This window comes from Tachyglossus aculeatus, chromosome 7 (genome assembly GCF_015852505.1).
Source record: "Tachyglossus aculeatus isolate mTacAcu1 chromosome 7, mTacAcu1.pri, whole genome shotgun sequence".
In the NCBI taxonomy this organism is placed as follows: domain Eukaryota; kingdom Metazoa; phylum Chordata; class Mammalia; order Monotremata; family Tachyglossidae; genus Tachyglossus; species Tachyglossus aculeatus.
Genome location: NC_052072.1, coordinates 62,838,794 through 62,855,305, shown reverse-complemented (window position 1 = coordinate 62,855,305; position 16,512 = coordinate 62,838,794). Strand labels below are relative to the sequence as shown.

General features: G+C 43.3%; 1 protein-coding gene across 1 annotated transcript in view; it reads left to right on the top strand.

Annotated features, from left to right (window-relative positions):
- CPS1 (carbamoyl-phosphate synthase 1) overlaps positions 1–16,512 on the top strand; it is a 154,615-nt gene that overhangs the window by 33,547 nt on the left and 104,556 nt on the right. Inside the window, exons 7-9 of the mRNA XM_038748821.1 lie at positions 13,060–13,149; positions 15,254–15,382; positions 16,090–16,196. Coding sequence (XP_038604749.1) covers positions 13,060–13,149; positions 15,254–15,382; positions 16,090–16,196 — 326 coding nt within the window. The remainder of the gene's footprint in view (positions 1–13,059; positions 13,150–15,253; positions 15,383–16,089; positions 16,197–16,512) is intronic.

Below are 16,512 nucleotides of genomic sequence, written 5' to 3'. Positions count from 1 at the left end.
GGTACTTTGTGAGGATCATGGGGAAGTGTTCTGCATTGGAGGCACATTGTAGGTAGCCAGGCATTACATCATCTCAGTGACTGAAAGAGTCCATGGTCTTCCTAAAGAGCCAGTCTAATATTTTCAAACCTGGACCCTCAGATAATTGGACTTGTAGAAGAAAAAATAGTCATAACTGGGTTCCTAAGGCACTTAGAGCATAGTAAGGACGTTTTTTTCATGAAATTGCCAGAGATCCATTAGAAGGAAATAGTATTTCTGCTCCTTTCTACCAATGGAAACATGACTTCATAGACAAATAGAATGAGTTGTTGCAAGCCTTGCAAAGCCAGAGTGAGAATCTGGCATCATAATATTATTTATTAAATGCGTATTATGTGCCAAACACTGAGCTGCATACAAGGTAAACAGATCAGGCACAATCCCTGGTCCATACGGGGCTCATAGTCTGGGAAGGGAAGGAAAGCAGATATTTTATTCATATTGTACAGATGAGGAAACTGAGGCTCAGAGAAGTTAAGTGATTTGCCCAAATTCAGAGTAGGCAAGTGGTAGAACTGGGACTAGTACCCCAAATCCTCTTTTCAGGTCTGTGCTCTTTCCACTAGGCCATACTGTTTCTGCTTCAAAAAGAGCAAATACCTTGGATGAAATAAAAATTACCTTGATCTCCTGAACCTTAATTTAAATTTTGTGGAGGTTGTAAAGGCGAAGCGCCATTTCCCTGCTTTATGGCTGGCAGGTGCCATCACTACTTGAATATGGGCTAGAATTGGCAATGGGAGAAACAATCAAGCTTGTGGCTTTAGCAAAGTTGTTAACACTGAAACTTCCAGTTCTTTTTTTTATGGTATTTAAGTGCTTACTATGTGCCAGACACTGTTCTAAAGACTGGGGTGTAGTTCTGATAGCTTGAGTTAAGAATGTAAGTGTGGAACTTGGAGGGATTCTGTGAATTTGCATCTTTTTAGATCCACTCACTGCTGGAGCAAACTACTGAGAATGCCCAGAAAGTTTGGCTGTAAAAGGAAATATGGATAGACACAATGTCCTATTGGATAATGTTTAACTGAGGACTCACACTGAGAAGGTAGCAAGAGTGTGTAGTGGACAGGAGAGAGATCTAAAAGACTTCTACTGAGCAGTATTTGGCTGGGTTATCCAATGGAATCATTCCAAAAAGCTTAGTCTTGATCCCTGGTTACAATCACTTGTTGGGGAAAATGATTTAGTCATAAACAGAGGACAGTATGCCTAGTTACTTAACTAGGTGGTACATTTTAATGAAGATTAACCTGTAATTTTAAGAATCACTGTTGTCTCTGGGCCCATTTACAGAGGAAGAACAAATATAAAATTTGAGAGCTCACAATGATGTAAAGTGAGTCTGCTATAATAATAATAATTATTATTATTATGGTATTAAGCACTTACTATGTGCAAGGCATCGTTCTAGGCACTGGGGGGATACAAGGTGATCAGGTTGTCCCTTGTGGGGCTCACAAACTTAATCCCAGTTTTACAGATGAGGTAACTGAGGCACAGATAAGTTAAATAACTTGCCCAAAGTCTTACAGTCAGTAAGTGGCAGAGCTGGGATTAGAACCCTTGACCTCTGACTCCCAAGCCCATGCTCTTTCCACTGAGCCACGCTGCTTCTCTATTATCTGATTAAGATCCTACTGCATACCCTACAGAAGAGATGTCAAAGTTGGAATATGGTAGGAGAGGAGTTCATTCAATCATATTTATTGAGTGCTTACTGTGAGCAGAGCACTGCCCTAAGCACTTGGGAGAGTACACTATAACAATAAGCAGACACATTCCCTTCCCATCTCTATCCAGGCCTTCAGGAGGTAGGATATCATTTTCCCTAGCAATGTATTGGACAGCCACAATGGAAAAGACCAAGCAAATAGAGCTGTAAGTGTCAGTTTGAACCAGTCTATATTGCGGGACCCGTAAATTGAGGCTACTGCCCTGCACATATTCAACAATCAAGGAGAAGCCATTCCACATTACACCCTAGGGGCACAGATCCAGTGGGTACAGAAGATTAGAGATTGACTACGTCTTGTTAGATGTCATTTATTTGTTTCATTCATTCAATCATATTTATTGAGCACTTACTGTGTGCAGAGTGCTGTACTAAGCGCTTGGGAAGTACAAATCGGCAACATATAGAGATGGTCCCTAACCAACAATGGGCTCAGTCAAGGCAGCTTTACAAATACACATTCCAATTAGCTAACTCCTTGGTGCCACGCCTGGTAATTTGTGTGTGAACAAAAAGTGGTGTTGGATATTGGGAATCAGGGGCTTTGTTATCGACCAAAGATTGGATTTTTGGAGTCTATTAGTGCTAGTGTAAAAGGCTGCTTACCTACTCTGTACCTCAATCTCATCTATCTTGTTGCAGCCAACCCCTCGCGCACATTCTCCCTTGTGCCTGGAATTTCCTCCCACTTCATGTCTCACAATACACAAATCTCCCCACTTTCGAAGCCATCCTAAAAATCCCATCTAACTGCCGATTATCCATAAAAGCTCCAGAAGGAACGGGGCAGGCTCTTTGAGGAGACATCGGACTTTGACAAGGTGATCTTCGTGGAATAATTAGTACATGGATAGGTAGTAATATGGAAACCTGGATAAAATCATTGAACCTCTGAGTATTGGAAAGTTGAATAACTATCCCCATTTCTTCCTCAGCAAATTTTCTAAACATCAATCATTGATTGAATGCTTACAGTGTGTGGAGCACTGCATCTTCCAAGCATGCTTCCAGCATTCTCTCAAAATAAGTCATTTTCCTGTTCTTCTTAGGCAGATCATGATTGGAGACAGTTAAATGATTGACTGAAGATTCATTCATTCAATCGTATTGATTGAGCGCTTACTGTGTGCCAAGCACTGTACTAAGCGCATGGGAAGTACAAATCAGCAACATACAGAGATGAGGGGGGTTAGATTGTAAACTCCATGAAAGCAGGAGTAGCATCTTTTATTTTAACTGTATATTCCACAGGTGCTTAATACAGTGTTCTCCACACAAAGGTTCTGTGTTCTGGGATCTGTATACAGTAGGCACTCCATCAATCCAGGTGATGATTATGATGATATCATTGATGCAAATGATGATAATGAAGATTGACTGTCAAAGCCAGGATATGCTGGCAATAAATTACATTCCACTCTAAAATGGCAGTAGCATTTATGGGACCTACAGGAATTAGGTTTTGTCCATGTTCAAGTACAGGGAATGACAAGGTAATGAATGGTCATCTCTGTCTGAAACCCTCACCCTCACCAACACTTTGTAAATGAGCAAACAAGTGATCTACTTTTAACCCATGTCTTATTAACGGCCCCTTTATATTTGCAGAGTAATAACTGTGAACCATTGGTGTCTGCCTCCCCCTTCTAGACTGTAAGCCCATTGTTGGGTAGGGACTGTCTCTATATGTTTCTGACTTGTACTTCCCAAGCACTTAGTACAGTGCTCTGCATACAGTAAGCTCTCAATAAATATGATTGAATGAATGCATGGCATAATGGAAAGAGCCCGGGCTCAGGAGTCAGAGGTCATAGGTTCTAATCCCGGCTCTGCCACATGTCTGCTGTGTGACCTTGGGCAAGTCACTTCTCTGAGCCTCAATGACCTCATCTGTAAAATGGGGATGAAGACTGTGAGTCCCATGTGGGACAACCTAATCACCTTGTATCCCTCCCAGCGCTTAGTACAGTGCTTCGCACGTAGTAAGCACTTAACATCATTATTATTATTATTATTCCCGACTCCACCAATTGTCAGCTGTGTGACTTTGGGCAAGTCACTTCACTTCTCTGAGCCTATCTCAACTGTAAAATGGGGATTAAGACTGAGCCCCATGTGGGACAACTTGATGTCCTTGTATCCCCCCAGTGCTTAGAACAGTGCTTGGCACATAGTGAGCGCTTAACAAATGCCATCATCATAGAGGATCCTTGTGGCAGATTTTAGTGAAGTTATCAAGGCATTTGGGTTAGATTTTTATATGAACACGTGATTTATTTTACTTGTACATATCCCTTTTATACTGTGAGCCCACTGTTGGGTAGGGACTGTCTCTGTGTGTTGCCAATTTGTATTTCCCAAGCGCTTAGTACAGTGCTGTGCACATAGTAAGCGCTCAATAAATACGATTGATGATTGATGATTACTACCAATGAACTCAACAGTGTCAAGAAAGTCAAATTCATTATGTGGCTTGTGATGTCAAGCTTTTTATTTTTCATGGTATTTGTTAAGCACTTACTGTGTTCCAGGCACTGTACTAAGTACTTAAGTAGTGCTGATCAGGTTGGACACAGTCCATGTCCCAGACAGAGCTCTCGGTCTTAATCCCCATTTTACAGATGAGGTAACTGAGGCATAGAGAAGTGTCCAAGGACACACAGCAAACAAGTGGCAGAGCTGGGATTAGAACCCAGGCCTTCTCACTCCCAGGCTCATGCTCTTTCCACTGTTTCTGTTTCTGTTGCTGTTTCTCAATCACCAACATTTACCAACTGTTGGTCCAGAGCTTCCTGGATCCAACAGGGAAGAGTTGGGGCAACTGAGGCACACAACTGACTTCGAGATGCTAGAGAGTCAAGGGTTGAGCAGAAATAAGAAGTTTCTGTTCTGCCACACAGCCACCCGGTGAACCCGCAGGCTATTGATCAGGGGTACAGATGATTCAGTGAATAATTGGTGGACAATCTGGGGGATTGTCTGGGAGCTAGACTGAGTGGCCAAGCTAGTCAGAGGTGAGAATCATCTGTGACATCAGCCTCCAAGATGACAAGGATTTGGTTCCTCTTTTCTGTCAACCTCCCTTTTCATTTTCCCATCCTTAGAAGTGCATCCTGAGAGGCTGAGGGAGGGAGGGGAAGAGGAGAGGGCTGAATGGCATCCCCCTCTCTATCCGCCCCCCCCATCTTACTTCCTTCCCTTCCCCACAGCACCTGTATATATGTTTGTACATATTTATTACTCTATTTATTCATTCATTTATTTTACTTGTACATATCTATTCTATTTATTTTGTTAGTGTGTTTGGTTTTGTTCTCTGTCTCCCCCTTTTAGACTATGAGCTCACTGTTGGGTAGGGACCGTCTCTATATGTTGCCAACTTGTACTTCCCAAGCGCTTAGTACAGTGCTCTGCACACAGTAAGTGCTCAATAAATACAATTGATTGATTGATTGAATGAGTTGGTCAAAGGTGAAATGTCTGGGCTGGTCCCCGTGGAGGCATGTTAAAGACAAAGTCCCACAACTACTGATGTGTGTTCAACTGGTTAGGGAGGTCAGCACAGTGTTTCCCCTGAGAAACTCAACAGATGCTTAGCCCTGGTTTGCTGTTGTCTCTGGGCCCATTTACAGAGGAAAGAGAAATCTAAAATTTGAAGGAGTTCAGAATGGTGTAGATAAAATGAGGTCTGCACTACTACTATTACTACTACTACTACTGCTACTACTTCTTATTACTTACTATGTGCCAAGAGGTCATGGGTTCGAATGCTGGCTCTGCCACATGTCTGCTGTGTGACCTTGGGCAAGTCACTTAACCTTTCTGAGCCTCAGTTACCTCATCTGTAAAATGAGGATTAAGACTGTGAGCCCCACGTGGGACAACTTGATCCCATTGTATCCCCCCAGCGCTTAGAACAGTGCTTTGCACATAGTAAGTGCTTAACAAATGCCATCATTATTATTATTATTATTATTGTTCACTCCTTAATGCTAAACTGACAGGCAAGAACCAGTCTAGCACCTATCATTGGCCTACCCCACTCAAATTCGTATGAAGACATCCACAAGGGATTGAAATGGGACAGTATTTCTTGAAAAACTGAAATTTAAACAATTCAAACCTGCAACACCATTTCATTGAGCTGTTACTGACCAAGAAATGCACGTATGCGCGCGCGCGCGCACACACACACACACACGTACATGTGTGCACGCTCCCTCTCTCTCCTGGCAGTTGTCTTATAAACATGAGGACATGAGAGCATAGGTTCAGGAGTCAGAGGACTTGGGATGGGCTCTCAACCCTGCCTTAAAGTCACTTAATTTCTCTGTGCTTCAGTTTTGTTATCTGGAAAAATCAGGATTTAATACCTGGTTTCCCTCCTACTTACACTGTGAGCCCTGTGTTGGACAGGGAAGGTAGCCAATTATCTTGTATCTAACCCAGTGTTTAGCATAGTGCTTGGCTCATAGTAAGCACTTAGCAAATGCCACAGTTGTTGTTATCATTCATACTTGGGGTACTATGCAGTGGCGGTCAATGAGAAAGGGCTAGTATTGGCATTTTCAGTCCAAAGTGTTATTAAGGAGATTAATCTGGTGTATCACAAGTAGCATAATTAGCATTCTATGAGACTGCACAGAAGTTGACAAGAAAAGAGATGTTTTTAGGTTGAGGGTTTTATTGATCTCATTCTAAATTTATTGTAAATCTTTTCGTCTTCAAATTGGAAATTTCTTCATATCAATGATGTTTATTAAGCACTTACTGTATGCAGAGCACTGTACTGAGTGATCCATTTAGTGAGGGTGCTCCTGTTGGGTAAAGATAGGTTGTAAGAGAACAAAATCTGTTTGACCTGACGTTCAACCCCGACCTGATCTTCAAGAGGAGCTTTCTTCCTCCCAGAGCAGTTCATCTGTGAAATGATTGTTTGTCAGTCAGCAGCAGCAGCCGGAATGACTACAGTGTGAAAATCTCTTCATAAAGCCTCCAGCTGGGACAGCTGTGTGGGCACTAGGGTAGGAGTTATTAAAAGGATAAAAATAGCGTGATGAATGGCAGACACAGAGGAAATCCATGCTGGAAGAGTAGTGATCAAAATATCAAAAGCATACTGCTTTTCTTATGAGAGAACAAACAGTTTTTTTCATTAGGTACAGAGGGCAGGATTTCTAACTATCCTGGTGGTAAGAGTAGCTCTAGGCATGGTATTAGCAGAGAGCCTTACTTATAGTAGATATGATACACTAGGCTCCGTTACATTAGTGCATGAATAGTAGATACAGATGTGCTAGTAGTAATTAATCATTTATTGAACACTCACTGTGTGCAGAGCATTGTACTAACCACTTGGTAGAGCACAACACAAGAAGATAACCATCGCATTCCCTGCCCACAATGAACTTGTGGTCTAGAGGGGGAAGTAGACATTAATATAAATAAATTACAGATATGTACATAAGTGCTGTGGGGGTGGGGAGGGTGAATAAAGGGAGCAAGTCAGGGTGATGCTGAAGGGGGATGGAGACAAGGAAATTAGGGCTCAGTGAGGGATGGCTTCTTGGAGGGGGTGTGCCTTCAACCGGGCTTTGAAAATGGGGAGAGTAATTGTCAGATATGAAAAGGGAGAGGCCGGACGTGGATGAGAGGTCGGTGGTGAGATAGATGAGATTGAGGTACAGTGAGTAGGCTGTCATGACAGGAGTGAAGTGTGTGGTTTTGGTTGGAAGGTGGTGAGGTAAAAGGGGGAAAGGTGATTGAGTGCTTTTAAGCGGATGGCAAGGAGTTTATGTTTGATGCAGAGGTTGATGGGCAACCACTGCAAGGTCTTGAGGAGCGGGGAAACATGGCCTGAATGATTTTGTAAAAAACTGATCTGGGCAGCAGAGTGACGTCAGTACTGGAGTGAGGGGAGACAGGAGCCAGGGAGGTCAGCAAGGAGGCTGATACGGTAATCAAGGTGAGATAGGATACGTGCTTGGATTAACGTGGTAGGAGTTTGGGTTGATAGGAGAGGGTGGATTTTAACTTTTTTGTAAAGGTTGAACCGACAGGATTTAGTGAATTAATATGTAGCAACTAATGGATACAGATATACTCAGGACAAACATATTTGTACATACCAAAAATATGCCATGACTGACATATGAATTGTATGGCAATCAGGCAACTAAAAGCAGGTACAGACATACAAATAGTTGATCTAGAAATACTAATACAAAAACTCCTCACCATAGGCTTCAAGGCTCTCCACCATCCCAACCCATCTTACTTATCTTTCTTCTTCATCCTCTTTTCCCCACCTCGCTGTCTTTATTGTCCCCAAGCCAAGCTGCTAATCAATCAATCAATCAGTCATATTTATTGAGTGCTTACTGTGTGCAGAGCACTGTACTAAGCGCTTGGGAAGTACAAGTTGGCAACATAGAGACAGTCCCTACCCAACAGTGGGCTCACAGTCTAGAAGGGGGAGACAGAGAACAAAACCTAATATATTAACAAAATAAAATAAATAGAATAGATATGTACAAGTAAAATAAATAAATAAATAGAGTAATAAATATGTCCAAACATATATACATATATACAGGTGCTGTGGGGAAGGGAAGGAGGTAAGACGGGGGGAGGGAGGCCATACCGCGCTTTCTACTGTCATTGTTTACACTGTTGCCCCAGATAGGAACTTCCTCCTTCCCCCACATCAGAAAGACCACAGCTTTTCCCATATTCAAAACCTTCTTTAAATCCTATCTCCTTCAACTCTAGCACTTACAAACTTATGTACCTTAACACTCATCTATATATCTATATCTATATATATCTACATATGTAGATTCATTCATTCAATTGTATATAGATATATATAGATATAGATATATATCCTCAAGTATTTTGACCACTTAGTTTGTAAATATTTTTTGTGGTTGTCTCTCCTTTTTAGAGTGGAAGCTCCCTCTGGGCGGGGAACCATGTCCCTTCTTTATTCCTAGCATCTGATATAGTGTTCCACCCTGTCAGCACTCATTAAATAATTCTGCTCATACTGTTACTACTCTAAATGCTTACACTATGTAAAGTACTGCACTGAGTGATGAAGAGGATCCATAGATGTGGATTTGGAAATGGGACCTGGCTAATAGGAGACTTCCACTCTAAAAATTACACACACACACACACACACACACACACACACACTCACTAACACACTCACACACACACCCCCCACCCTACCTCCCCTCCCCCCAACCCCCCCCCCCACACACACACACTTTGATACCAAGAATCAAAATTAAACCAGGAACAACAGTAGTAGATGCTTGGCCCTTACTGCTGCAGTCCTGGATGAGATCGGATTGTTGTATTTAAGCACTTACTATGTGTCAAGCACTGTGCTAAGCTCTGGGGAGATACAATACAATGTAATTAAGTCCCACATAGGACTGTACAAGGGAGGACAGGTATTGAATCCCAGTTTTCCAGATGAGGGAAATGAAGAACAGAAAAGTTAATCTGCTTATCTAAGGCCTCACATCTGACAGGTGGCAGGGTTGGAGTTAGAACCCACGTCTTCTGACACCCAGGCCCATGTTTTTTCCACTAGGCTTCCCTTCCTTTTAGGATTCTAAGTATTGTCCTGCAGTCACTGTCCATCCAGTGACAGGCGGGAGGATGAGTGGGAAGGGAGGACACACTAGTAACACTTAAGCACATACTAATAACAGCTCTAAGCATCCTAATAACACAGACACCACAATCATGTCAGTGGTATTTATTGTTCTTACTGTGTGCAAAATGGCACATGAAGCCATTAATAGCAGATCCAGACATACTAATAACAGATTTGAATACCATTTATTCTGAGTTCACTCATCTCCCTCCCTCCCCTGAGGTCACTGGGATATTGTAGACCTTCAAGAAAATATTACTGGGCTTTGAAAGGGTAGCAGAACACACTCCTCCCCTTCGTGCAGCAGCAGGGCCCTAAACAGCAGCCCTAAATGCAGCATCAGGGCCAGTTCAGCTTTTCCTCTTTCTGCATTGATTTTTAAGGTCTGTCTCCCCAACTAGATTGTAAGCTCCTTGAGTACAGGGATCTACCAACCCTATTGTATTGTCATCTCCATTGTGCTCTGCACAGAATAAGGAAACAGCATGGCTTAGTGGAAAGAGCACAGGTCTGGGTGTCAGACGATCTGTGTTCCAGTCCTGGCTTTGCCACTTCTCTGCTGCCTTGGGCAAAGCACTTGACTTCTCTGTGTCTCAGTTGTATCATCTGTAAAATGCAGATTAAATCCTACTCCCTTCTACTTAGACTGGGAGGATTTGGTGGGTTAGGGACTGTGTCCAACCTGATTATCTTGTATCTCCTCCAGTGCTTGGCACACAGTAAGCACTTGACAAATAAGTGATCTGTACACACCATTGACTGATTGGGTGTAACTGGTACCCAGCGTGCACTGGCAGGGGAGAGTTGTGTTTTCATCAGGTGGGTTTAGATTTGACTGCTGAAGCTACTTAGTAAAGCTGCATTTCTGGGCACTTCATAATCTGGTTGCTCTGGGTCCCCTTACAGAAGGGATAATAGGAATTTTACTCTTGCAAAACCAGGAAAAGCACATTACTCTTGAAAGGGAAGAAAGAATTAGGGTCTCTAAAGTTTGCAGCTAGGTGGGTTTCGTTGCATACACATCCATACATCCCATCCCTACATTCATATTCTTACAACTACACTCACAATATTGATTTTTAAGCTACTACCTCCTTTTCTACACTTAGAGCACACTCAATAAATGCGCTTGGTACAGTGATCTGCACACAGTAAGCGCTCAATACATATGATTGAATGAATAAATATGATTGATCAGGGAGCATAGTTTCTATTTAACCATAAAAACCAATGGAATTGAGTCTGTGCTTCTCTACTCATCTGTTCATGCTAGTCGTACCTCCTCCAGTTGTTGCAATCTCACAATTCATTTAAGCACCTTGTGCCTCAGTTTCCTCATCAGTAACACTGGAATAAAATATCTGTTCTTCCTTTTTGGACTGTGAGTCCTATTAGTAACAGGGACTATGCCCTTTCTGATGATCTTCTATCTACTGCAGTGTTTAGCACAGTACTTGGCACATAGTAAGCACTTAATATATTCCATCAATTTGAGTTTGTACAATAACTGGGTGGCAGGGAGAGGCTGGGTTGTATTGGCATTTTTGGCCAAGGCTGCCCCTGGCTGAGGTACATATTTAGGAAATGCAGCGAAGGGCCCCCTTTTCCTTTTTCATAAGCACAGAAAATAGCATTTGCCACTTTCTTTCATTGGGTAGAGCCTTGGCAATATGCAATGGAGAGAAGACCAACTGGGTAAATGGGGGAAGCATTCATTCATTCATTCAGTCGTATTTATTGAACACTTACTGTGTGCAGAGCACTGTACTAAGCGCTTGGGAAGTACAAGTTGTCAACATATAGAGACAGCCCCTACCCAACAGCGGGCTCACAGTCTAGAAGGGCAAGACAGACAAAAAAAATATATTAACAGAATAAAATAAATAGAATAAATATGTACAAGTAAAATAAATAGAGTAATAAATACATACAAACATACATATATACAGGTGCTGTGGGGAGGGGAAGGAGGTAAGGCGGGGGGGATCGGGAGGAGGGGGAGAGGAAGGAGGGGGCTCAGTCTGGGAAGGCCTCCTGGAGGAGGTGAGCTCTCAGTAGGGCTTTGAAGGGAGGAAGAGAACTAGCTTGGCGGATGTGCAGAGGGAGGGCATTCCAGGCCAGGTAGAGGATGTGGGCCGGGGGTCGATGGTGGGACAGGTGAGAACGAGGCATAGTGAGGCGATTAATGACAGAGGAGTGGAGGGTGCGGGCTGGGCTCATCAAATATGACAGAAAGCAAGATCCAGGATCTCTCTTCTCTGTCTTGATGGATTAAAAGCAGTTCTTCTCTTCTCAGAGGTGTTCCTTGGGTGAGCAAACGTTGGGTGCCAGTGGTTTCCCATTTGGCGAAAGAGGCAGAGAGGTTCTGGGTCCAGAAATGTTGGTGTTGGTGACACTTTAAGCCCATCAGATGGCAGCTTTCATGTCACCCATTAAGAAGAAAGATAAAACATCTGAAACCCTGACAGGGTTAGGGCATTTGTTTGAGGCTGAAATCAGAGTAAAATTGCATGTTCAGACTTCTAGGGTCATTTCCTTTTGTGACTCTCTGTGATCCCTGGGGGAGTGGCTGAGGGCTAACTCAGGGCTTGGGCCCAGTGCGGGATTCTTACATGCTTTGAAAGCATCGGATGCAACCTACTCCAGTGCTTGGAGGTAGGAGGCATGGCCCAGAGGACTTCCGGGTCAGTACATGGAAGCAATTCTGTGGAATGCCTTACTGACTTGTACATTGACATCTCTGTGTTGGCCTATTGACCACTGCCTCAGCTCTGCCCAGTTCTGTTTGTCTTGAAAGCATGGGACCAAGCAGCGTTTATAGCGTGATGAATCGTCCTTGTGCTGCCTCAAGGGTTCCACTGTGCCTCGCTGATAATGAGGCAAAGCTGGGGAAAGACAGTCATTAACTGAGGGAACCACTGGTTTCTTGGGGATTGTGGTTATTACTGCAATCAAGAGAATATAGAAAAGCTGCAAAGCACTTATTTTTTCTTTCATAAAAATGGAAATCAACAAGTGGCACTTGCCAGGCTTTTCTTGCAAATTGATGGTTCAGGGCTAGTCACTCCCCAGTAGTTAGCAGTCAGTCAACTCCCCAGTTTAGTGCAAAACGTCCTCAAATGCCTGAGTGCTACCTGCTAGTCACACTCAGCAATCCATCAATCAGTGGTATTTATTGAGTGCTTACTGTGTGCAGGGCATAGTATTAAGGGCTTGGGATAGTACAATTCAATAGAGTTGCTAGATATGATCCCTGCCTTCAGGGAAGCAGCATGGACCTGGGCGTCAAAGACCCAATCTTGTTTTTGCTATTTGTTTGCTGTGTGACCTTGGGCAACCCATTTGATTTATCTGGAACTCAGCTTCCTCCTCTTTAGAATTGGGATTAAATCCTACTCCCTCTTACTTAGACTGCCCCATATGGGGCTCACAGTCTAAGTAAAAAGGACTAGGATTTACTTGGACTGTGTCAAACTTGATTATCTTTTATCTACCCCTGTGCTTACTTAGTACAGAGCTTGGCACAAAGCAAGCAAATAGTACCATAAAAACAAGAGCTTACAGTTCAGTAAATAATGTTTCTTTTTGTCTCTTGCTTTGAAAATGCTAGGAGGTCAAGGTGTTTGGCAAAGGAAATCCCATCAGAGTGGTTGCTGTGGACTGTGGAATCAAGCAGAATGTAATCCGTTTGCTTGTGAAGGTAAGTTAGCTTTGTGGAGGTGGCCATACAGAGCCTTGTTTAATGGGGTTCAGGTTTTGGCTCTGATTTAGAGTTAGTCTCCATCACTCAGTCAGTCAATCACATTTATTGATTGCTTACTTTGTGCAGAGCTCTGTACTAAGTGCTTGGGAGACTACAGTACAACAATAATAGACACATTGCCTATCCACAGCAAGCTTACAGTCTGGGGGTGGGGGTGGGGCGATGTACATATCAGTAATTTATTTATATTAATGTCTATCAGTGCAGTGGGGCTGGGAGGGGATGAATAAAGAAAATAAATGTTTTCGGCTTCCCAAATCACCAGATGCAGAGTTCTGAACTTCTTCAGAGAATTAACACCTTTCCTCTGTTAGGAGACGGCTTTCATGCTTTCTAATCCACCTTTTCCTCTCCATCCAAACTGCTACCACGTTAATACCATCACTCAGCTCATCCCTCCTGGATTACCAAATCAGCCTCCTTAATGACCTCCCAGCCTCCATACTTCACTCCATCCAGTCCATACTTCACTCTGCTGCCTGGATCATTTTCCTACAAAAATGTTCAAGACGTGTCACCCCACTCCTCAAAAAACCCCAGTAGTTGCCCATCCACTTCTGCATCAAACAAAAACTTCTCACTGTTGGCTTCAAAGCAGTCAATCACCTTGCCCCTTCCTACCTCACTTCACTACTCTCCTGCTACAACACAGCCCACACAATTCGTTCCTCTAATGCTAACCTTCTCATTGAGCCTCAATCTTGCCTGTCTCCCCTCTCACCCCTATTCCACATCCTGCCTTTGGCCTGGAACTCTCTCCCTCCTCAAATCTGACAGACATTTACTCTCCCCAGCTTGAAATCCTTATTGAAGGCATATCTCTTCCAGGAGGCCTTCCCCGACTAAGCCCCCGACTTTTCCTCTTCTCCCAGTCCCTTCTGCATCACCCTGACTTGCTCCCTTCGTTCTCCCCCACCCCACAGCATTTATGTACATAGCTGTAATTATTTATATTAATGCTTGACACATAGTAAGTGCTTAACAAATATTATTATTATTATTATTATTATTATGTCTGTCTCATCCCCTCTAGACTGTAAGCTCATTGTAAGCATGGAATGTGTTAATGTTGTACTCTCCCAAGCTCTAAGTACAGTGTTCAGGTCAGAGTAAGCCTTCAGTAAATATGACTGAATGAACGAGGTAGCCAAAATCTCTCCCTTGCCAGTAATGCTGCCTTGAGAGACCATGGTGTTGCAGGAAATCTGGATATGCCTGGGATGGAGTTATTTGGTCTCCTGGGCCCTTCTTGTTGGGGACACCAGAAGCATAGAAAGTTCTCCTGGTTGAACCAAATTCAGAGCCAACCCTGGAAATATAGATGAATTCCTGGGTGGTAGTCAGTCTTGAATTCCTTGAAGGACTGTTGGTTACTGTCTGCACTCTGAGACATTTTTCCCCATAAACCTCAGGGCAGTGTTCCTGCTGCTGCACTTTTCTGGGAGACTCTTTGTCACCATGCAGGGATATCTTTCCACCTAAGTAAGATCCTCAGGGTCTTGGGGCACTATGAACGTGACAGCAGGGTTATTTTTGTTTTTCGACTGTAGAACTTTACTCCCATATCCTAGGAATCAAAACCCAAAACCTTGGAAGCTTATTATCTAAAGTGTTGGTCTCTCAGACCATGATTTCTCAGACTGAAGAGGAGCAGCAGAAAAATTTTGGTTGTAAAAAATGGAGAATGGAGGGCTGACTGTGGCAGAGACCAATGGGATCTTTGCAAAAATGCATTTAACTCTACTGGCCAACCTCCTTTTACTCCTGAGAATACAGATAACCGGTTCCTCATCAAGTGAGCTGTCCTGCACCTAAGAACTCTGTTCCTTATGTATGGTAATTCCCACTGCTGCTGAGGGTTAGGCATTCCAGCATCCTAATGAGAACCTTCTACCTGGATGGAGTGTGCTCAGTGGGGCATTTTGATTTGTTTGCTTGGCCATGTAATCATTTTTCCCGAGGTCTCGAAAATGATCATTTTTCAAGGGGCAAAGGCATCTTAGAATCTGCCTCCCTCTGATCTCTCTCACTTCTTTGTCAGCGAGGAGCTGAAGTGCATTTAGTCCCTTGGAACCACGATTTCACCAAGATGGAGTATGATGGACTTTTAATTGCTGGTGGCCCCGGGAACCCAGCTCTTGCACAGCCACTAATTCAGAATGTCAAGAAGGTACAGTGTGCCATGGGGGTCATGCTCGGCTGAGGGGGTTGGGACAGATAGACTGTTAAACAGGATAGTGCGATACAAGACTGTCTTAAGGACTTTGAGGGGTACCGCCATGCCTCTGACAGAGCCGATGGGGTGGGAGTCACATCTAGGGAAGGTCCAGGGCTCTCTAGATTTCAGGGAGAGCTTGTGGAGCAGTGAGAAAAGAAGGAAGGGTCTCAAACATTAGGATGATCTAGGAGCTTTACTATGTGAAGAAAAACAAACTCTTTCTCAGAAACCCTGCTTTTTCCAAGGGCAGTTTCCCTTAGACTGTGAACCCTGCCTGGGGCAAGGACTGTGCCCACCGGATTATTTTACATCTATCCTTGAGTGTAGTACAGTGCTAGGTGCATAGTAAACACTTAGAAAATTGCAGAATTATTATTATTAGTAGTAGTAAATTGAAATGAGCAAAATGAGTCCTGCCCCTAAGATTTGGAGTATATGTAGTCTACACATGTGACAGGTATTATTTCCAGTTTTCTCCATCTGTGCTCACATGTTGGACTAACTGTCTGGATGAAGCAGTCTTCTGCTGCGTAGTCACAGGGCAGACTCAGGCTAAGAACTGAATTCAGGCACCACACAGAGAAGAAACAACACTGCCATTTAGGGATCTCTGGTTTCTGAGTTGGGCCCTGGAGGAAATAACATGCTTTCTGCCCTAGGTGATAGAGGAAGACCGTAAGGAGCCATTGTTTGGGATCAGCACCGGAAGTTTGATAACAGGACTAGCTGCTGGTGCCAAAACCTACAAGATGCCCATGGCTAACAGGTGGGTCCAGGTCTTACTCTGGCTTCAGTCCCCTGAAAAAGAGTAAATTCTTTTGGCACTTTCTGTGAGCCAAGAATTTTGTCAACTCATTTCAACCAATGGTATTTATTGAACCCTTACTGTGAGTGTGAGCGCAGAGTACTGTATTAAGGGCTTGGCAGAGGGCAATGCAATAGATGTGGTAGATGTGATACCTACCCTCAAGGTGCTTACAATTTAGTGGAAGAGACAGGTAGGGGTTGTGGCAGAGTTTAAGGATGTGTACATAAATGCTGTGGAACTAGGGGTGGGTATCAAAGTGCTTTTGTGATATAAA